This window comes from Pinus tabuliformis, chromosome J (genome assembly GCF_031772625.1).
Source record: "Pinus tabuliformis cultivar Carrire ecotype Pingquan chromosome J, CPIR1, whole genome shotgun sequence".
In the NCBI taxonomy this organism is placed as follows: domain Eukaryota; kingdom Viridiplantae; phylum Streptophyta; class Pinopsida; order Pinales; family Pinaceae; genus Pinus; species Pinus tabuliformis.
The window spans coordinates 1606112848-1606136528 of record NC_142295.1 but is presented as its reverse complement, the minus strand read 5'-3'; the positions used below and the strand labels follow the sequence as shown (position 1 = coordinate 1606136528).

The window sequence follows — 23681 nt, the reverse complement described above, 5'->3', positions numbered from 1 at the left end:
ATTCCTTAGACATTTGTCGGATCTGTGCTCCTTTTTCTCCATTGATTCTTCCAAATCTTCGCAAACAATAACTACCAGCTCCGGTTGGAATTGTGATTCAGCTTCTATTTGAATTCAGCCTCGCTTGATTATCTTTGCAGTTGAATTTTAAATTTTGCCGTTTAAAATATTTCAAGTTGTAATCTTGCAGATTTGTCATTTCATGCAAGACTTACGACTATCATTAAGTTTTATGCACGGTGTTCTTTCTTGGAAATGATGATTCATGCGTATCAACAGATCTAGTGGTGGTGATAGTGGCAATGAGTGGTGAAATGTGATAAGAGGGGTACATGAGCTGACATGAGAAGACACGGCCTATGAATCATCTAACGGATTTGACATTTTGGGAAAGATCCGCTGCGAAATGTACGAATCCATGATTTCGCAGCGCTGTCAGTTTTAAATTTGAATGATGCGCTGCGAAACTGCCTAATCAGGATTGCGCTGCGAAACTGCCTAATCATGATTGCGCTGCGAAATTACAAAAAGACACGGTGGCTGACATAAGATAACAGGTGGCTATAAAACAATGGTAGATGGAGGAGAACCAATGGGAGCTGAGAACAACTTGACTCAAAAACTCTTCAAAACTTCAGATTCTAATGGAAGAAAATTAAAACAAACATAAACTAACGTTGACCTTTGTCATCGGGCTAGGATGAAAAGTTACATATATCAATTTTAGTTCTAAGTGATAACACCCTGGAAGAGCTTGTACAACATCAAGGCACCAAAGGTTGTAAAGTTCTTCTATTTTCAAAGTTAATACAATCAAGTTTATTTTTCTCAATAAGCTGTGTTTTATGGTTTATTTTACGGATTCCTTGATCACCATAATGAACATGATTTATGATATTAGCTATGTAGGTGTTATTTGATGTGTGCTTGTTTGTGATTGCAGGTTCTCAAAAGGAAACTCTTTCGGACGGTTGAAGGATGGCTGCTACAAACTAGAGTTGGACTTAAGGTAGGGTCTAAACACCTCTATAGTTCTTATTAATGAATCGCAATATGTTTATAGAAAGGTAGATTTGCTTGTCTAGTTTATTGCTAGATATCTTTTGATACTAGGGAGATCGGCCTTGTCTGCAAGATCGATTTATCCAACCAATAAGGATCCACCAGCTAGAAAAAGAGTTGTCACTAAAGGACCCTTTAGCCCAAGCAAAGAAACATTTGTGGGCCAATATCATTAACTCAATTAATGATATTTGGCCTTCTATACAGGTAATATTTGAACAGAATGATTTTGTGAAGGAAGCCATTGAGGCAATTCAAAGGGTAAAAACAGAGCTTGGACAGAAACCAGAGGAAGCCTCCCAAATAATCAAATTCCTAAATTCTAAAAAAAGTATGAATTAGAATATCTCGGGATAACTGATAGAACAGAGGCTATACTAGAATTGAAGAAAGTGATTTCGAAAAGAAATATGATGGTACAGCCTTAGGAGAAATGTCAAAACATGAAACTTGTAGTAAACAAGTATTTTGACAAGTTTGATGTATTAAGACAGAAGGGTATTCCTAATCCTTTAGAAATCAATGATAAACTAATGAGGCCTGAAGATTTTGATAAAAATATGATGGAAATAGCCAAAGATACATCCAACAGTTCATCCATGAAAGGTGTACCCACAGGCAAAGTTCTCCTCTAGACTTTAGGAAATTTCTTTTACCTCCAGCATGAGGTAAATCACCTTTTTGTGAATAAGCCTACATTTGCCAAATATACAGAAGCAGATGAGATTTACCGGAGGATGATGAAAATCAAACTTCCAGATGAAGAAACATGGGGAAAATGGTGTGATTTGCTAGAAGGGTAAAAGGCACAAATAGGTTAAAAGGAGCAGACAACATGAAAGAAAAGTAGTTGAAAGAAAACCAGATGAAAGACAAGAAGATGAAAGAAGCAGTCAAGTAACATCAATCAAATAAAAAGGGATATATCTTAGTCAGTTAGACAGGTGTCACTATCTTTTTGAATAAAGATATTTGTTTTCCTTAAATAAATCCTAATAAGTTGACAGGATATTTCTGTAAAGTTTTGCATAAATACTTCGTCATTTGAAGTATCAAGTGTGGATTTCTGAATATTTTTGTAGCTGACTGATCTATTACCTGAGTGTTATTGTACCAACTTCTAGTTGATAGACAGAACAATTTATAAAGAGACTTCTTTACAGGATTCATGTGTTGAGCTATCTCAGTGAAGTACAAATTTCAATTGTTCATGTTTTCTTTTTGAGTATTCCATAAAATTTCATGTGTTCTAAATTTGAATGTTATAACAGGAGTTTTACTGCAGAATTTGCTTAAACATTACACTTTGCTTTTAACTGTTATACATTTCTCTGTTAACTTCTAAAAAGGACACTACTGATTTGGTGCACCCTTTAGGTATAAGAAAGAAAGGTAGTGGAAAAGAGCAACCAACTGAGTCCTGGAAATTTCCACAAGCTGGTCCCTCTTCTCATGAGAAGCAATGAGTCTCCCACCACAAGTGGCATGTTGTTGGAGGGGACAGATGGAGGTGAGGAGTGGCAGTGCGCTGTCTCTCCTGTGAGGTTCCATATGAGGTATGGCAAAGGGATGATCTTCAGGCTGTCAGGTCTGAAGGCACTTTGAAGGTTGATTTAGCTGGAGTTCCGAAAAGGAATCTGTTAATTATCCCTGCCCTCCCAGCATGAGCGCTAATGAATCCCCTGCATGTCACCATGGGAGTGTTGAGGAGGGATGTATGGGTGGAGGTGGAGGAGTGATAGTGCGCTGTATTCCTGTGAAGCCCTCATGTAGGTGGGGAATGGAATGAAGGCTAATGGCATCCGACGATGGTCAGTATGACAGTTTGTCGTTTGTTTCATGCACCCTATGCTCTGTTAGGGTAGGTACAAAGTCCCATGTTGTAGTCAGTAAAACTGACAGATGGTGGTAGACAGATTCTTAGGTGAGTTTCCATAATTGTATAAAAGTGCCTGGTTTCTCCGCCGCCTTGCTGGTTTCAGCTATTTGAAGGAGTCCGGTGTCCGTTGTCAGGAATCAATTTTTTGGTTAGGAGTTTTGCAAAATATTGCCGGTGTAAAGGTGGGGTTGTTGGTGGGGTTTAGGGCTGTTGGCGGGTAAAGGATTGGAGTTAAGTGCTGAAGTCTTCATCTCTCATCTATAAAAGATAAGGTTCTTGGAGGGCTCTGAGGGATGTTTGGTTGGAAGGTGGGGTGATGGGGCACCATCAAGGCTGGCCGAAGGTTGGCCAAAGGCTCAAGGCTAGCCGAAGGCTCAAGGCTGGCCAAAGGCTCAAGGCTCAAGGCTCAAGGCTGGCCGAAGGCTCAAGGCGGGCTGAAGGCTCATTTGAGCCTGCCTTGCTTTCAAATGAATTCTTAATTTCCCTCTGATCCCGATTAATTTTCTTCATCCTTCTTCAATATCTGGTTTAAGGAATTCTTAACTGCTCCTTGATCTCGATTAAAAAAATCATTTCACCATTCAGCCTTGAGATCTGCTAGTGCTCACCTAACTTACCCTGTGATACTTTCTTTACAGTTTGTTGATTGTTTTGTTTTCAAAGTCATATTGACTCAAATGGAAAATGTAAAAGCACCTATTCATCTAGATCATTAATTCCACCAACCAACCAAAACCAATCCAATTAAACATACATAACTAGCCTAAAATCCATAAAAATAAAAAAAGTTAAATCATATAGAGAGATCCCTCTCTGAGGTTAGGAAGGCTAGATCCTAAGCTCCAAAGTAGGTTTGTGGTTACCTCTGATATTCCCTTTTAACACATTGAACAACCCGTGGAAATTTCGGAGTGATAACAAGGACATAAAAAACTAATTATTTATTCTAATGGATTGAGAGGCTAAAACCCTAAATATCTAGAGGTTTCCTATGCAAAGAGAAAAGAATAAATAAAGACCCTATGGAGAGGAACATTGAATCTCAAGTGAGATGGACTTCACTTAAGGAGGTTGTTTTCCCTAAAGGATTTGCAGACCATAGAGAGGGATAGTCGTAGTTAGGAGAAGATGAGTTGTTTCTAATAAGAGAAAGTCCTTTTTAGCATGGATGAGTTCAGGAGTTTGTTTGAATTTGTCCTATTGAAGGTCAAGATCATTGTAGTTAAGAAGTGCTAGTTTGGAGATCTTCTTTGTCCAAGAAGGCCGAGTTCTGGAGCCAATAAGGAGATCTAGCTAGAGGATTGTTAGTAGCCTTGAGTGCAACTAGAAGCAAGCCTAAGGTCATGGGTCAAGGAGATATGTCAAGAGTAGGACAACCAAGGCCTAATTAAGTCTAGGAAAGGATGGAAACAACCAAGAAAAGGTTGGTTGTAGGTGTATAAGTGAGGCCATTAGCTGAGAAGAAAACCAAATCTAGAAAAGAGGCATGTGTGGATAAGTGAGGGAAGAAGGACGTAAGTCAAGCCTAGAACTGGAAATCCATCCTTGAGAAGAAGGGGTATTTTCTGTCAGGCATATGTCTGTTGGTATCCTTAAGGAGGGCTAAAGCCCTAAGTTTACAACAAGAGGTTTGAAAGGGCCTAAGATCAATTGCAGTAAGGCCAAAATGCCTTAGGTAGTGCACAAAGAGCTTCACTGGGCCCTCATCCTTGCCTTGAAGTAGGGTCGAGAGGCCTCAAGAGGAAGATAAAGAGTTTGAAAGCCTCACACCAATGTTAGAAGGAAGGATGAAGTGAATCCGTCTAGGAAGGAGGCTAGCTAGTGTGGAAAAGAAGTTATTAGTATGGACTAATGATGTTTGTTGAGTTATTCATGAAGTCGATTCACTAATGGAGTTGTGAACAAGGTGTTTTGTTGGTTGATAAGTAGTGAAGTTGAAGGGAAAACTCACTGACTAGCTGAAGTGTTTCGAGAGTTGGAAATGCAAGAGATCTAAAGGATATGACTTTTGTGAGCAACCGATTGGATAGAGATTAGAAAGGAGCCTAATCTCTACGTGAAGGAGGAAAAGGATAGGTAGAATAATAGTGTAGAAGAAGAAAAAAATGACTGAAGACGAAGGATTGCCTTCAGGAAGTAAGTCTAGACTTGTCTCTGTGATTTTTTGTTGGGCATATTGTTTGTCTGAAGAAGCAGATCTCAAGCCCTAGTTTTGTATATTATGTATACCAATTTTGTACCAATGATCTAAAGGGCCATGATCTGTGGTACAAGATCTCTACTCTTTCTTTAGTGATGGGATAATAAAGGTCGAGACTTGGGCCAAACATATATGTGTACTTTATTGATTTCATTGTTGAAGATCTATATTGTGTAAAGTGCTTGTATGTTGGGGTTCCTAGTGTGTTTTTGTTCTTGGTTAGCCATAGACAAGATCTAGGCCCATGAATAATCAACATGGTATCAGAGTGTACACAGGAAGTAGAGTGAGTCAGCAGAGGTTATGTAGGCTCAGTGGGAGTCTAGCTTCAGAGGGAGACTGCAAAGGAATGTTAGCCACCCAATGGAAATATGAATCTTTAGGATCAAGTATCATGGCAGAGTTTCCAACCAATGCAAGTATAGTAACAGACTATGAGAGAACATTCATGGTGGTGCAAGGAAAATACATGTTGCATGTGAGGACAATCATGCACCATGCAAGACAAATCTTGATCAAGTACAAAAAAATATGTGGCACATGGGAGGACATATATGTCTATGCAAGGAAAGTCATGAATCATGCGAGGATGGTCATGGGCATGCAAGGAAATTCATGGATCTGGAAGCGTGAAAGAAATACCTTCCTCACTAAGAGGGAGTGTTAGAATTTTGGGTAGCTTGGAAGGTATTTTTGAGAGGGAAATCAAACCAAAAGGAATTGGTTGGGAAATTTACCCAAATTTGGGGTTTTGGACCCAAAGTAGTGGATTTGGGACCTAAAGAAACTAATTATTTATTATAATGGGTTAAAAGGCTAAAACCCTAAATCTATAGAGGTTTCCTAAATGACCTAAGAGAAAAGAATAAATAGAGAGCCTATGCAAAGACTCATTGTATCTCAAGTGAGATGGACTTCACTTGAGGAGGTTGTTTTCCCTAAAGGAGCCACAAACCATGGTGAGAGATAGTTGCAATTAGGAGTAGATGAGTGATTTCTAAGGAGGGTGAGTTTTTTTTAGCATGGACAAGTTCAAGAGTCTGTTTGAATTTGTTCTAGTAAAGGGAGAGATATTTGTGGTTAAGCAACATTGGTTTGGAGATCTTCTCTGTCTAAGAAGGTTGAGATTTGAAGCAAGTAAGGAGATCTAACTGCGATCTAGATAGAGGAATGCTAGTAGCCTCAAGTGAAAATAGAAGTAAGCCTAAGGCCACATGTTAAGGAGATATTTCAAGAGTATGACAATCAATGCCTGATTAGGTCTCGGAAAGGGTGGCCATGACCAAGAAGGGGTTGACCACAGGTGCAGAAGTCAGGCCACTAGCCAAGAAGTAGACCCGAAGCTGGAAAAGAGGCCTATGTGGATAATTCAAGGGAAAAAGGAGGGAATTCAAGCCTATAAATGGCAATCCATCCTTGAGAATAAGGGGTCCAGTTTAATGGTCATATGTTTGTTGGTATCTTGAAGGAGGGTTTAAGCCCCATGTCTGCCACAGGAGGTTTGAAAGGGGCTCATATCTATTACAACAAGGTCGAAAGGCCTTAGGTAGTGCAAAGAGAAGTCCATTATAGCCTAATCCTTGTCTTGCAGTAGTTTTGAGATGCCTTAAGAGGACGATAAAGAGTTCAAAAGCCTCAGACTAATGGTATAAGGAAGGCCGGAGTGAATCTGGCTAGGAAGGAGGCTAGCTACTTTGGATAGGAAGTTATCATTCTGGAATAAGGAGGTTTTCTAAGCTATTCATCAAGTTTGTTCACTAATAGAGTTGTGAACAACATGTTTTGATGGGTAATATGTAGTGAAGTTGAAGGGCCAAACTCACTATGAGTAGTTGAAGTGTTTTGAAGGTTGGAAATGCAAGAGGTTTGAAGGATCTAGCTTTTGTTAACAATTGATTTGATAGAGATCATAAAGGAGCCTAATCTCTATGTGAAGGATGCAAAGGATGTTTAGAAGAATAGTTTACAAGAATACTAAAAGGACTGGAGACGAAGGACTACCTTTAGTAAGTATAGACTTGTCTCTATGATTTTTTTCTAGGTAGATTGTAGATCTGAAGAAGCAAATCTAAAGCCCTAGTTTTTTATACTATGCATACTAGTATTTTATCATTGATATAAAGGGCTATGATCCCTGTTATGAGAGCCCTAATGAATCTTTATTGATAGATTAATAAAGATCAAGTCTTGGGAAATATCTCTGTGTACTTTATTTATTTCACTGTTGAATAATTTTGATGTTCAAAGTGCTTGTATGTTGGATTTCCTAGTGTGTTTGTGTGCTTGGTTATCCATAGACCAAATCTATGCCTATGAAAAATAAACAAGAGGAACTTGATTTCATCCTCGTAACTTGTTTGCATAAATGCATCCTTCCCCCCTCTTAACCCCGCACTTTCACTAACCTTCGCTCCCACATTCATGTTATACTAACACCCATCGCTCCATTGTAGTGGGGCAACTTGAAACCTAGGTACCCTACATGCCTTTGCTATGGGAGCGATGGAGGTCAAATTTCTAGAATAAGTCACTCTCGAGGAGATCAACTGAAGCACTTGTGCCTGAGTTGGATGAGAGTAAATTATTAGAGAAATTTCTTAACTTCTCATGGCCTTAGGTTTCTAGATACATCCTCTTGAGTTCAGAAAAATCCTATATGTATACAGACTTTGTCAAGAAGAGAAGGGAGTCATATAGAGACTAAAATTAGAGCTAACAAATATAAAAATAAAAATATTTTTGGCTATAATAAAAAGTAAAAATAAATAAAAAAATTTGGTTAGTCTCTCTCTCTCTCTCTCTCTCTCTCTCTCTCTCTCTCTCTCTCTCTCTGCTCTATGTGTGTGTGTGTGTGTGTGTGTGTGTTTGATTAGTTTATTGTGATAAGTTAATTCTTTATATTGGTTCTGTAGAATTTTGTAATTTTTTTCTACAAATCATCTAGCTCTGATACCATGTAGAACTGTTTCTACAACTCAGCTAGCTTCGATACCATGTAGAAATTTCCCACCTGTAGATCACCTGGTAATGCAATGTACTAAAGCAAAACACTTGATCTACTTCTACAAACAATTTAGCAGAAGCTTAATCGAACATGATCAACATCAATAAGAACACATATAATTGATATGGAGAAATCAATCACACATAAAACAGAAGAATTTACCCGGGGAAATCACTTGCCTAAAACCCCATCTCTGTATTATCATACAAGTGGAAATATAGTCCAGATTACACAAAGCCTTAGCTCGGAAGCTATCCAGCTCTCAGTAAAATCCCTCTGCTACTCATAGATAGTCAAATGCTTCTCACAAACCTTCTCCTCTGCCCTCCAAGCCTCCTATTTCCTTGTGCAATTTTCCTTGGGGTCCAGTGCTGCCACCTATGTGATTCTCACCTCACACACAACACTGACCTTTGAAATAACTACACAAACCTAAAGGAGATAAATCCTCGTCATGGATGAGCTTCCTTTATAAGAAAAAATATTCATCCAACTAATAGTACACTATCCCTTCTCTGATCTCAACTGGGTCTCTGACGGAACTGACATGCATCGGTTATCCATGAGTGAATACACAGTTATCTGAAAATAACAGTTGTCACATGCATGCAAGCATCAACAAACTATATCTCATTAATTTAACAACTTGTTAAATTAATCTAACTGAACTTGACTAAGTTAAACTAAGTCAACTGATCCTCTCAATATATAACTCATCCTTAATTCCTCAATCAATGGAGAAAATCAGGATACATTCCCCAATTAGTGGAGAAATAATTGCATGCTCTCACAAAGACTTCAAGTTTGCTTTTCCATAACTAATTAACTCATGGAGAATTAATCAATTAATATTCCAAACTACTGGTAAGACCAAATTCGAATATACTTCCTATAGATAGACCAGGCACTGCTATATATAGGAAGGGACCCAGAAATGCTATTTTTAGAAGATGCTATTTTTAGCAGTTTCACCTCTCACCCAAGGTGGCCAAAATGCTCATTGGCCAAACTGCTATTTTTAGAAGTGCTATTTTTAGCGGTTCTATTTTTAGCACTTTCTAAATTTAGCATTTCTTGTTGCACATTTTTCAACACTCCCTCTCAACAAGAAAGGCTTCCTCTCGAACCCAATCCTGTAACTCTAGAATGTTCTACATGCAACATATCTACCAAGTGCGGTTGCTCCAGCAACACTCGGAACAAAAAACTCCCAATTGACCTCTATGTTGGGCTAGAAACATACTTTGATGCTGAAGCTCTACCTGCTACTGACAAGTGCTCCCTCTCTGACCTCTGCACTACTGCAACATCTCCATGCATCTCGCACCGTTGCACCCTTCTCTATGCTACCCTACACTGTGCAACACACTTGTGCCTCTCGCATTATTGCAGCCTCCATGCCCTGCGTTGTCTTGAGATTCCCTGCACTGTAGCTCTCTCTATCGCTCCATCCGCATCTGTGTCTACCCAATCAGTTAGTTCCTGCTACTCCACATTGGGGCTCCCGTAGCAAGGTCTCATCCAAGAGGTTGGGTACCTCAAGGATCCTGCCCCTCCTCCTTGGGATGATCACTCTATATCACCCCACCTCCTACCTGGAGGTATGGCTACATGTGATCCCTCTGCCCACCTGGCTCGAAGTTTCCCCCTACTGGAGGTCTCTTCATGAGTAGATGTCTCTACTCGATCTCCACTTGGCTTCCCCCAGTTGTGGCTTCTCCACAACCTCCTGAAGTTGCTGCACCAATCATGGCTCCTCCACAATCGTCTAAGACTTCTTCTGGTGCTGCATGTTGAGAGGTAATTTACTCTCCCTCTCAACCACCAAGTATCTAACCTTTGCCTTACTCCTCAAGGCTTTGCATGCATCTTGTACCTCAAGTGCATACAGGTTCTTGGCTAGCACACCAATCTATTTCCACTTTCCCGTCGTCACGAAATTTTCTAGAAAAAGTGTTGATTTTAAATCAGTGATATCTCCCTCATCCAGACCCCGATTCAACCAATTTTTTTTATTTTTTTTGGAGTATTTTTACGCAAAGAATCCAAATCTGCTATTTGTTTCTGAAATTTTTGTACAGAAATTTTCAGATATGCTCTGCAAACTCTCGACCCAAAACTCAAAACTTTGAAATCTCCTCTAGTATATTGTTCTCTCCTTGATCACCTGTGCTCTGATCCATGTAGAATTTTTCTACATATCAGCTAGCTCTGTAGACCAAATTCGAATTTACTTCCTATAGATAGACCAGGGACTGCTATAAATAGGAAGGGACCCAAAAATGCTATTTTTCGCAGTTTCACCTCTCACCCAAGGTGGCCAAAATGCTCATTGGCCAAACTGCTATTTTTAGAAGTGCTATTTTTAGCACTTTCTAAATTTAGCATTTCTTGTTGCACATTTTTCAACAGGTTCCATACATGGGTCGGTAAACACTTCAATACTAAAATTGAAGACACACACACACACACACACATATATATGGAGAATTGTTTCAATACCATAGAATATGTGGTTAACGATGTCCCTTTTCCGCCTCAAAACAAACACCCATTTCACTACTTTTGAATCCCATAACATTATATTACAACCTTGTGTGAAGGAGATGTGGTCAATATATTTAACTCTCACTCTCACCCATAAATAAAAAATTTCAATGTCCCCGTGAAGTAAAATAATTTTATACCAACTTTATAAAAAATAAAATAATTAAAAATAAAAGAAACAAATATATTATCACTTTTGAATATGTGAAATGTATAATTCTTGTATTTTTAAAAAATATTTCAATAAAAAACATTTAGAAAATATAATTCCTACTTGTCTTAGTTGTGATGCTTTCTAAGTAAATAAGTTTGTTACTATTCTTTAGGAGTTGTTTATATCTATATGTTTCCTAGATTGGTGTGTGGTTCAAATATTCTTTCAACCAAGTGGGTGTGTGTCCAAGATATTCTGTCTATCTTGAGATAAAACTACATGTATTGATATGTAACATTATTTGATTAATAGTGAGTGTGATTACTAAATTTAAGTTGGCATCGGAGTCTGCCTTAGATAACTCCCTCATGGGAGGGCCTAGGGGCATATGGAGAGTGTAGTTTGTTGTTGCGTCTTTTGTAGTAGTGTGTTGGTTTGTATATCGAAGTGTGAATTATTTGTTAGTCACACTTATAGATAGACAAACAATTGATGTGAGTTTTCTCTATTTGAGAAGTTGTTGTTGTCACTAAAGAGAAGTGGCCATTAAGGGTTTATTGTAGGCTTGGTGAATACTATCGATGTCACACTTATAATAGACGGATTCCATTCATTTGGGGATTTATATGTGGTGTTTTTTTTGAGCCGGGATTCAAGCATCCTATGGATTGAAGGTTTTTCCGGTTGAAGATTTGTAGATCCATATTATAATTTGTTTCCACGTTATCAGAGCTAGATTTAGATTTGGAACCATTGTGGAACTACTACGTGGAGGAGTGCATGTGAGGATGAATAGATTTGTGAATTGAAAACTTGAATATAGTGTGGAAGAATGTGAATGGATCTACTATGGAGTGAGGTGGAGTAGCATGGACAATTTTCATTAATATTAGTGGAATGATGCATGGATCTATGTGGAGAATGATGTGTGGAGTTGAGTCTAGAATCATTCGTCAATCTGCATGCAGATGACACATAGTGGACCTATGTGTGTGGGCATACCTGTATATTCGTGAAAGAGACATATGTGTTATCTTTTCTACAGACGAGTGGAACAGTGTGTGAGTGTATTATGTGGAGGATCTACTATAGTGTAGAGCTTCTTGAGAGAAACCTCATGTTTTGATGTGTGTTATGGTGTTTATGTTGGGTGTATAGTGGAACGACTAGATCTACTAGAGCTCAATTTGGAGGCACTGTGAGCTATTCATTATTTTTTTATTTCATGACATTAAATGAGGTCGTGTGCTCATTGAAATCCTCACAAGAAGGACACTCATGTTGGACCATCATTATCAATTCAGATTGGCTATTTTAGACCTGCCTTGGCACAAAATGCCTAGATTCTACCAAAACCCTAGTTGATTGTTGTGTGTGAAGTTCAGATGGTGCTTGGGTCAATCTGTTTGGTCGTATCACATGCACGAGGTTTCATCAATCCATTTGGCCACTCCAAATGCATTGTTAGAGCGTACTTTTGTATGTTTCTTATGCAAGAAATATGGCTTTGGTTCCTGACCTTTCGTCTATATTTGTTCTAACACCTGTAGAGAATGATTTAATTGGTTTGCAATATAAATATTTCAGTGATGCCTTGGGAGAAATAAAAGCTAACCTATGATTTGACTTGAATTTGAGCAACCAAATTTAATGATTTGTCTAAAGACAACCACTAGATGTGAATGAATTTTTGTTAGATGTTGTAGCATGTAAGTTTGTAGTGCATTGTTGCATGTATGAGTATGTCATGTCATGGTATGTTTGGTTGTTGTTGAAGTGAAATTAGTCTGGCCAACTATTGTCACTAGTTTGAGTCTCTCTTGGAATTGGCCATTCAAAATATAGAGAAGGTTTATTTGAAATAATTATTGACTACCATATATTATGGAGGCATGAAAAATATTTAAAGAAGAAAAAATGATCGTGGTTGTAGAAACAAAAAAGATTAAATGATGGTGGACAAGATTAAATGTGTGTGTAGAATAATAATAGACTTGTGACCATATGTGAGTCACAAGTGTTCTTTCTAAGCAAGTTTATGATGTTTTGTAGTGGCCCCTGAAAAGTTTGTAATATTATGTACCTAAGTTAGTTAGGATGTAAACCTAATAAGGTATGTGTACCCCATGAAGTTTGTGGTAATCTTCAAACCACTTTGTAAGTGCAGGTTTGTGGTAAGCCAGAAACCACTTTGTAGTGTAGGTTTATGGTAAGCTAGAAATGACTTGTGAGAGTGAAGTGGACATGGATTCATGTAGTGTTGAGGTTTAGTCGACAAAGCCCTGAGTATGGTTTAGGTTAAGCTGATAAAACGTAGAGCATGGTTATGAGTAATCCAAGAAAACCTAGGTTGGGAGGGGACCTTTTAGGTACAAGATTAGGTATGTAGATATAATGGTTTACTGAACCAGGTACATGAAGGACGTCCTAGTAGACTAGCGGTTGCAATGGTTGGGTACCCATGCATTTTGTGGATGTTTTTTCTTTTATATGGACATCAACATACTTTTTTATCGTGTTTATAAACAACAATTTGGACCACAACTAGACTTTATTGATTGAGATTGAGACAAGTAGTCATTAAGGGGGAAACTTAGAAAATACAATTCCTACTTGTCTTAGGTGTGATGCTTTCTAAGTTAAGGGGTCAATTACTTTTCTTTAGGAGTTGTTTAGATCTGGATGTTTCTCATATTAGCGTGTGGTTGAGATATTTTCTCAACCAATGATTGTGTGTCTAAGATAGTCTGCTTATCTTGAGACAACACTACATGTATTTATATGTAACGTTATTTGATTAATAGTGAGTGTGATCAATACTTCAATTGAAGACATCGACACACACACACACACACACATATATATATATATATAGAGAGAGAGAGAGAGAGAGAGTTATTTTGACGCCATATAATACATGGTCAACTATGTCCCTTTTCTGCCTCAAAACAAACACCCATTTCACTTCCTTTCAATCCCATAACATTATATTACAACCTTGTATGAAGGAGATGTAGTCAAAATATTTAACTCTCACTCTCACCCATAAATAAAATATTTCAATAAGCAAAGATAAAAAGTAATTGAAAATAAAAAAATCCAATTAGTTCCAATTAAGAGTGTTGAGAGAGAGATGTAATTCATTCAATTATTAATATAAAATTAATAAGTAACATATACATTTTTAATAATAATGATAATAATAATAATAATAATAAATAGATTATAAATAAAATATATCAATATCTAATATTAATATTAAGTACTAAAATGTGGTCCCTAAATAAAATATTTTAGTTTCCATGTTAAGTAAAACATTTCCAAGTTAACTATAAAAAAATCTATCTATATATTAATAAAAAACAACTAAAAAAATAAATTCTCATGGTTAAAAAAATTGAGGAGACTTAGTTTTCTATTTTTGGGCCCTTTTTTCAGGGGTATTTTTTGCTAAATTTTTTCTCAAAGTTGTGTAGTCTACATAATTCAAGTGTCCAATGAGGCTTTCAATATGTTGAATCCATTGATGCATTCAAAAATGGATTTTAAATAATGAATATATATTGAGAGAGAGAACTATTACAGATCCACATATCTATAAGTGTCTAGAGGGATCAAATCTCTTAAAGAGCAAACCTTTGTTTGTTTTGCACTCTAAAAGAGGTTTGTGCATCAAAAGATTTGTCTCTTGATAGTTGAAATATTTGTGATTAAGATGGGTCTTTAATGATTATAAAAGAAACAATATATGAATCAAACATATATACATTTAAAATAACAGCTAATAATAAAAACATATTAAAGCAATAATATCAATAAAAATACAATAACACTTATAAAGATGCTCATTTTTTCAATTAAATTGAAAAGCAAAAAAACATAACTACTTTTAAAATAAATTTCAACTCTATAATTTCAAAAAAATACTTATTATGCATTTCTCTCATCATTATTAATAATTAAATTAAAATTTAAAAAATCTTTTCCAAAATAAACATGACTATTAATATAAATAATAATAAATCAACATTATTCAAAATTAATAATATTACAATATATCTACTTTCGAGTAACCCACTTGAGGCAATTATGCGAGGCAATAACATAATTGTATCTCTCACACACATGAGCGTTGAACTTTTCACGTATCCAATAGTGTAGAATAAGAAAATGAAAAGTTATGCATGCAACCACCCACTCAAACGCTTTTACTTAAGAGAAAGAGAGGGGTTTAGTTAAGAGGAGGCCCCCCATGTGAGTACAAAGACAGGCAACATGTTTTATTCACCGTCGCCCACCACTAACCACCACTGCTATTTGACGGTTAGCGACGTACGGCCTGCTTTTTCAACCGTCGCGACGTGGAAAGAGCCGCAACTGCGATGTTGCCCAGATGCCTCTCCGTCGTTTCTGGTGGCTTCCCTACCACCAACGAACTGTTCTTTCGTCGTTTGGTTTGCGCCGGAATTTGACGGGGAAATTGCTCGTCACGGGACAATTTAATCGTCAAATACGGCCGACAGACTACCATACCTGTCATGAAATATGTAAAATGTTTAACAATTTGATAATGAGAGACAAAACAACTCTGAAATATATAAAACGTTTAGCAATGCTACCATAATCGTTTACAGATCTAAGTGATGCAACTAGCAAAGTTGTCCAACATTTTTTTTAAGGTGTTTTAAATTTTAAATGGAAAAAATTAATAATATTATAATTTTAAATAAAATGGTCTATATAGGACTGGAGTATATCTTAAAATTGTTTTTTGTTAAGAGTTTGTTTGGTTCAAGATCTAGAGGTCTCTGGTAGGAGTGAAACCACCCCGAACCACCAACGGGTTATTCTAGGTGACCATTTCAACGGGTTATTCTAGGTGGGCACCTAGAGGCATCTAGTAGGAGTGAAACCCTGCCCTTATTCCAGGTGGCCACCTAGAGGCATCTGGTAGGAGAGAAACCCTGCCCTCTTATGGACCATTAGTGGGTTATTCCATGGGGCATGGTTATGAGCACGTTATTCTTGGCATGATTTCCCTTGTTATTCCAGGTGGCATGATTTTCCTTGATTAAGGGTGACGAGTCAACCTGCATTGACAATTAGCAACCAGAAATACTTGTCCTCACTACTAGATTGACCACTAAGTTATTGTAAGTTTTTCCACCTAATAAAAAAATAATTTACACAGTAAAATAAACTCCCATAAAATTTAATAACTTTCCCAACTTAAATAAGCATTTTTGAGCTGTTTTAAAAATTTACACACACATAATAATATAATAGTATCACCATTATTTACAACTTATAATAATTGTCCTAACCACAATGAATTACAACGCAATGACGTGTCTTTTTGGTAAAGATCTGTTAATAACCTAATTCGTTGAGTAATTTTTTGTATTAGGAAAAACAAAATTGTTTGGTAATGGTTATATTTTTTTTTGAGATATAGGTTTATTATAGATATAAGTGAGGTTAAATAATTAATTTGTGTTTGTATAATCAAATTAAATTTAAGAGATATATTAAATGTGAATTTAATAATGTGTTGTATTTTATGATGTGTATAATTTTAAAATGAGCTTTCTATAAATGAGATTTTTTAGATTTTTTGGTTAATAATTTTGGTGAAAATATTTGTTCACATTTTAATTTGTGTTATTTGAAATGGTTTTTTAATTGCATATATAGATTCAACACTCTCAAAAAGCTCCGTTGTACTTTGATTATGAAGAGTTCACCTTCAAACTTGTATTTTCAATGAAATCTCTACCAGACATTAAACAAATTAAATAAAAAAATAAACCAAAAAACTTTTCAAAAATTCTCACTAATTATTATTATTTTTTACCATTATCACTCTTCACAACTAACTCTTCTGATTTTCAATATTCCATTGTCAACTAACTCTTTTGATTTTCAATATTCCATTGTTATAATCTAATTTTGTTGTAATTTTAACTGATTATTATTTGTTTTTCCAATATAATCCGACAACCTTCGTTTACACAAATATATTATCACACATGTTAAATATAATATAATATATTAATATATAATAGATATAACCTAAATAATAATAACAGCCAAACCTGTATACTAAAACAGCCCTCCGAAATTGCAAGGAAAAGTGGATACAAAAGAAGAGCCAAAAGCAACATGTTTTGATTGGGTCCTCCACTACCGCTATTTTGTCGGATAGCGAGGTGGGTCCTCCTTTTTGTTGGTTGTCGCGATGTGGAAAGAGTGGGTAGTGCGCTGTTGATCAGACGCCTCTTTGTCGTTTCCGGTTGCTTCCTCACCTGCAACAATATATTTCTTGGTCGTTTGGCTTTGCCTCTTCTTCATCTCGTGGGCATCCATCGTCTTCTCAACTATTTCTTCTGTTCTTTTTGGAAGAGCCCAAGGGATCGTTTAGGTTGACTCATGGCTGGGGATAACGAAGAGTCACGAGATCGAGTCGCAGCGGGCAATTACAAGAAACTGGCGCGAGGTCAGGTTGAGGTTGCTAGCAATATTGACATCCTGAACCAGATATTCAAGCATCTGGACCCCGCGTCTTTGGCCATGGCTTCTTGCGTCACCAAGAAATGGAAGCAGGTCACCGACGACGAGGGTCTGTGGGAAGGCATCTGCACGCGCCATTGGCCATCCACCGCCTCGCTTCAGAGTGGGCAGTTGAAATCCGTGGTGGTGGGTTTGGGCGGTTTCAGGCGTCTGTACGTCAACTGCCTACACCCTCTTCTCTCCAGAAGCAAAAGAAATCACAAGAATTCGAAATTATGCTCAATATCGAAGGGTGGTTCGTCTTCTGCGCCCAAGCAAAAGTGGAGCGAGGACGAGGTCTATCTTTCCCTCTCGCTCTTTTCCATCGATCGCTACGAGAGAATACTCCCTCTGCATCTGAATTCAGCTCGCAGGGCCGGACTTGTATGGAATCCCTGTTCAGATGAGCAAGAGCCAGCCTCCTCCTCTTCCACCGCCTTCACTTCCGATGTGCACCGCCTTCTGGACGGGTGGAGAGGCAACTCTATCCCTCATCATTCTTCAAGGAAGATGGACATTAAGGCTGAAGGTGCAAACTATTGCTGGGGATCCATGGATTCACAATCCGCCCCCAAATAATCGTCACATACAGACAGCATTAAAGGTACCAGACACTTGTTACAGAAGGCTTGACTATCTTCAATTCTGTAATATTAACGTTATTCGTAGATTACTTTCTAAATCTTTTAATCACAGAGATGTATCAGAAAAGGTTTCCTTCTCCCGGGTTGCAGATATTTGCATTAAATTCACTGCGGATGAAAATGACATTTCTTAATCTTGTTAGGGTTGTTAAAAGTTGGTATCTCTGGAGATGTAATACGCCTTTCAAAACTCCGTGATGCCGTGGCTTGCGCGGGTGTTGCTGACAGTAGCCTCCTCAAGGGCGTAAGATAATTTGTATATAGTGTAGAAGCCTCTTTTCAGATTTTATTTTATATTATATTGTGCATCAGCTCTATTGTTTTAGTGTCCAAAATACCGATGAATATATTCTTTAAATTTGTACTCTCCCTTTCCGTGTCAGGTTAATGTTTTCTTCTTGCACACCATGTCGTTGTTTCAAAGTTTTTATTGAGCACTGTTTACGGCTCGGTTCATCTAATGTAAACTTTGACTTCTGCCAGAAGTGTTCATAATATTTCTTGTTTTGAAGTGTTTTAAATTTTTCTTAAAATATATAAATGATATTATAACCCGTTATTGATAAAATGGTTTACAAGTTGTATCTGCTTCTTATGATTAGTTTGTGTACCTATTCATGAGTTTAAACCATTGGAGCATGTAATATTTTTCATTTTGGCCTTGTTTATGTAATATGAGATTATAATTATATAGTATGGAGACTTCTATGCTCATTTAGTTTTAAATTTAATCATTTAAAATGAATTATCTGCGACTAGTCTATTGTTTAACGAAAGTATGTTTTTTTGCATGCCTTCAAGACTATGAACTCAACCTAAATTTTATAACTAGAATCACTTGTAAACTAGGAAAACCACATTCTGACAAATTGTTTATGAGATGTGATTGGAGAAAAACGCATTGCATGTCATGAGCAAGCCATAGCCGACTGCATTGAATTCTTGAATTGCTTGGTAATCCATCCACCCACCTTCACTCACAAGCAATTACAAGATGGGATTGGGCGGTGTGGGCAGAGTACCATGCCCATCCATCAACCTCATTGATCAAGGTCGAGGCTGACTGCCTCAGATAAAAGGAGGCTTACACAAAGGATAACATCTCAGTTGTCAGCTAACATTAAACATACTCATATAAGTATAATTGTTCATGCATATTGGACTATGGATTATGATATTCCTTGTGCTTAACATCAATACATAATCCTGTAGGTTCATGAATGAATACATGATACTCACTGATATGTCAACAACTGACCAATTACCTTATGCATTTATGAATATAGATTGTGTTCTTGAACTAGAAGGATTGCTCCCATATTTATGATTTGCAGTTATCCTGTATGTTTATCATTCTAATGGGTGATTGGACAATGTTGTAGAATATTATGTGAAAAGATATTAACTATGCATATCATTTCCCTTTCTTTTCTTGATTGGTATGTCTAAAGACGACAATGACACATGTACTTAAAGGGCTTATAGTTTCTTTTCTAGAAGATCTATGACTCTCCATGCATTATTACCAACCTTGGATATTTGAACTATGGAGCTACTACCTTATCCATGATTTACAAACAACTTATGCACTATAATTTGAATGACCACCTAGGTGGCGTCGATAATTGTTAGATCAAGAATAATGTGCTAGCCCAAATATTTTGTTATCTCTTTATATTGCTTGACAATAATGTAATTAAATGAAGGAATCAACAGATTCAATGGATTGATAATGTGTGTGGTTAGATTGTGATTGTCCTTATGTTGCTAGGAAATTTAATGTTTGTGTGATGAATGAATATAAGCCTCTGAAGGTGTTTAACTAACTTGTCAAAAGATGACAAATCTAGAAGTACATCATATGCCTCTCTTGTAAGCCTTACCCCTATATGAATTTGGCCTTGAGACCTCACCTTTAACTAAAGCTTGACCAAGGGATACCTTGAGACTGCCTATTCACTCTCTCTCATGGAATAACTTCTTTTGGTTCAAGGATCGGGCCCTTGGACTTTCACTTGCAAGAGATAGGCATTTTAGAGTTGCCTATTTTGTTAATTTCACCAATTGAAATTCATAATCTAGTTTATGGACACCTCAGACCATATTAACCTAGAGATGGATGAGACTGATCTTTCCCCATTGGACAACAATTGCATCTAAACTTGGTTGTGGTAGCATTTCCCACAACTCACTATCGAGACCTTTTACATATTGTTCTCCTTGATAATATGCAATGATGGAAGTTGGCCAATCTAGACAATGTTCCATTAGTGGAACCTTGCCACCATCCACCACTGACCAGCAAGACCCTTTGCAGCTTGTTATCCTTGGTAACAAGCAACAAAGGAATTTGGTCGATCAGGAAGTTGGTTGATCTAGCTAAGGTTCCAATAATGGAACCTTGCCACTTACTTTCCTTAACACTTACTTTGCTCACCACCAAGACCTTTGTACTTATTAAGCCTTGTTGATGGGTGGTATGATGGACGTTTTAGCCTCATGGAACCTTCTTGTCAAAAGATTGGTCGTTGATTCCGTGGAAGAGCAAAGTAGCATAATGAGCAAAGGGGGGTGATTTGGGGTGATGTGGCTCAATGGTGGACCCCATTAGATCTAGATCATTGAAATTAGGCATGTTCCATAATGGAAGCATGGTAGGGATGGAGGAATTCTAAACCAATGATGGAACTATGCGAGGAGGAACCTTGCCACTAGGTTGTGAGTCGTCAGTTTCATGGAGTGGGATACTTGGTCAAGTGGAAGATGACTATCGGGTGCTATATTGGCATTTGAGGTTGATTGATGGGTCCCCCTCTTCATCAATGTTTAATAGGGAGTGTGGGGGCTACAGTTGGGATTAGCATCGATCCATCACTCCCAAATCGATGGTTGGAAATGATTGTGAGGCCCCCTTATTCCAGAATTGAAGCCACCATTGAGGGATCCACGCTATAGGTGTTTGTGTTAAAGTGCTTTTATGCACAAACAAAATCATGGTTTCGGTGTTGAAACCTTTCCCACTGGGAAACTACCCACCGCTAGAATTTGTAAATCACTATTATGCAATTGGTGATCACATGAAGTAGTGATTGGTTTGACATGACATGGACCTAGTTCTTTGCTAGGTAAGGACCATGGACCCCATTGTAATGACATGATAGGTTCACGAAGCTCGATGGATGCCATGTGGATAATGCAATAACATGGCCTCTTTTAAGAGGCCAAACTTTTGATAGGGATAAGTTTGACTTGGGACTCATATTGAGATAAATGTTACATTGTTGGAAATCTCTCAATGTGATGATCACACTAATGGTATCATAATTAAATTACACATACTTTTAAAGATGAGGTTTTTGGAAACCCCTTATTCATAACAAACCTTGGACATTGGGTCAAATAGGTAACACCTTCCTCGACCTAAGAAACATTAAGGGGCGCAAGGGAGGTGGTTATAGAGGGGTATCTGTTGGCATTATGACACAGGTTTGGCACTATGACATAGGTATTGTCCTTGATGGCAACTCACTCAGATGACAGATCATAGTTCAAGCTCTCAGAATGAAGGAAAAAGAGATATACGCAGTTTCCCCTTAACCAAGCCACGTATACACGCGGGTTCACCGACCAAAAGACGCGTATGCGTATACACGCACTTTCACGCAAGGAAAGGTGCGTACATGTTGGAGAATTTGGTTTTGGTCTGTGGTATTTGGATCATGGTATTTTGACCCATGGTATTGGTCCAAGGTATCTTGTCCGAAGTGTTGACCCTAGGTATTTGGTCTAAGGTATTGTTTCTAAGTGGTTTTGGACCATGGTATTGAGTAAGGACTAAGACTATAAAAGGAGGAGGAGATAATTAGGCAAATGGACTCAAGCAATTGAATATCTAATGAAGAGCAAGATCTAGAATACTGGTCATTGGGTTATGGTGCATAGCTAGATCTGAATCAAGGAAGAACCTGAGCGCTTAAAGAAGGATAAGTTCTATTGATGGGTCAAGATCTTAAAGCTTGAAGAGAAGTATCTTTATGTGGTTTTGATCTTTTATCTGAATAATTGGCGCATGTCGTAATCTGTAAATTTGATGATCTGGGTATAACTGATGTTTGAATAGTTGTAAAGGTTAAATCATCTTTTACATATCTGTACGCAGGTTCATTACAGCAAGAGGCATATACATGCTGGTTCAGCATTTCAAAATAGCGTATACGCAGGTTTGTCTTGAGAAAAGTGTGTATGGACACAGGTTCTACACATTGAAGTAGCGTACACCTCATAAACTATGTTTTAGCTACTTCTGTTTGCTGTTGCAATGTTCTGGGTTCTAGTTTGGGTTTTGGTTACTGCTACTATGTTTTGGTTACAACATTTAGAAAAGTGATTAGTTGATTCAGTTTTGGTTGGTGCAAAGGAGATTGGTTGATGCAAATATATTTGATGATTGATTGAAGTTATTGATGGATCCAGTCTGAAAATTTATGAAACGAGGTCCCTAGAAGAAAAGAGAAGGTTGTATCCTTCTGTAGGTCAGCACCTATGTACTAGTAAACACATTAACTAGTACAAGAGCTAGGGGGTTGTAGCTCCCTTCCAGGAGAAGCTGGAGAATGGGAGAAGGTTGTAGCCTTCTGCAGGGGGAAGCCTGCATACTGGTATAAGACTACACTAGTACAGAAATATTGTAAAAAGAAGTTTCTTATTAAAAGAAGATAGAGACAAATTGCAGCAGGTGGTTTTCACCCACATTGGGTTTCCACCTTATATCTTGTGTTCTTATGTGTGATTGTCTGCTCTGTTTTTACTATACCTAGTTACTGTTATATGGTTCTTAACAGATTAAAGATCAACATCTGATGAATTAACTAAATTATAATTCTACAGGATATACACGAGTTTCTTTAACTACAGTTGCGTATATACGCAAGTTTAATTAACTGAAGTAGCGTATACAAATCTGATTGTGAAAAGAAATATTATTGACTTACTAATATTGATTCACCCCCCCCCCCCCCCCTCTCAGTATTATTTCCAACAATTGGTATCAGAGCAGGTCCTTCAGAAGAAGCTTGATTACTTGAAGGAAGATCTATCATCATGAGTACCTACGAAAGAGAAGGATCCATTAGACCACCAATCTTCGATGGGAGCAACTTCGTCTATTGGAAGGTAAGAACCACAACCTATCTTCAATCTCTTGGAATAGATGTTTGGGAAATCGTGGAAGGAGGATACACATTTCCATCAGCAATTCCTACAGATACTGCAGGTAAAAAGCAATATGAAACAAATGCCAAGGCTGTCAATACATTATTGGGGAGTCTGTCACAATCAGAATTTGTCAAGGTTATGTAGCTCAAAACCACCAAAGAAATATGGGACAAGATTGTTCTAAGCTATGAAGGAGACAATTAGGTAAAATGTGAAAAACTACAACCTCTCACAATTCAATGTGAAACTCTCAAAATGCACAATGATGAAAGTATAGCTAATTACTTCTTACATATAGATGAGATTGTTAATCGCATGAAAAACTTGGGTGAAGAGATAAAAGAAGTTACTGTAGTTGAAAAGGTTTTGAGATCTCTGTCTTCTAAGTTTGAATCAAAAGTTTTTGCCATAGAATAAAAGCAGAATCT

General features: G+C 37.4%; 1 protein-coding gene across 1 annotated transcript; it reads left to right on the top strand.

Moving 5' to 3' along the window:
* Positions 1-17210: 17210 nt before the first annotated feature.
* LOC149233617 (F-box protein GID2-like) lies at positions 17211-18400 on the top strand. Its single transcript, XM_089376781.1, has one exon. It carries the CDS (start codon positions 17276-17278, stop codon positions 17972-17974), a length of 699 nt encoding a protein of 232 aa, XP_089232907.1. The 5' UTR covers positions 17211-17275; the 3' UTR covers positions 17975-18400.
* The last annotated feature ends 5281 nt before the right edge of the window (positions 18401-23681 follow it).

Coding starts and splice junctions, on each gene's coding strand:
- LOC149233617 (XM_089376781.1), top strand. CDS start 17,276: ATGGCTGGGGATAACGAAGAGTCACGAGATCGAGTCGCAGCGGGCAAT.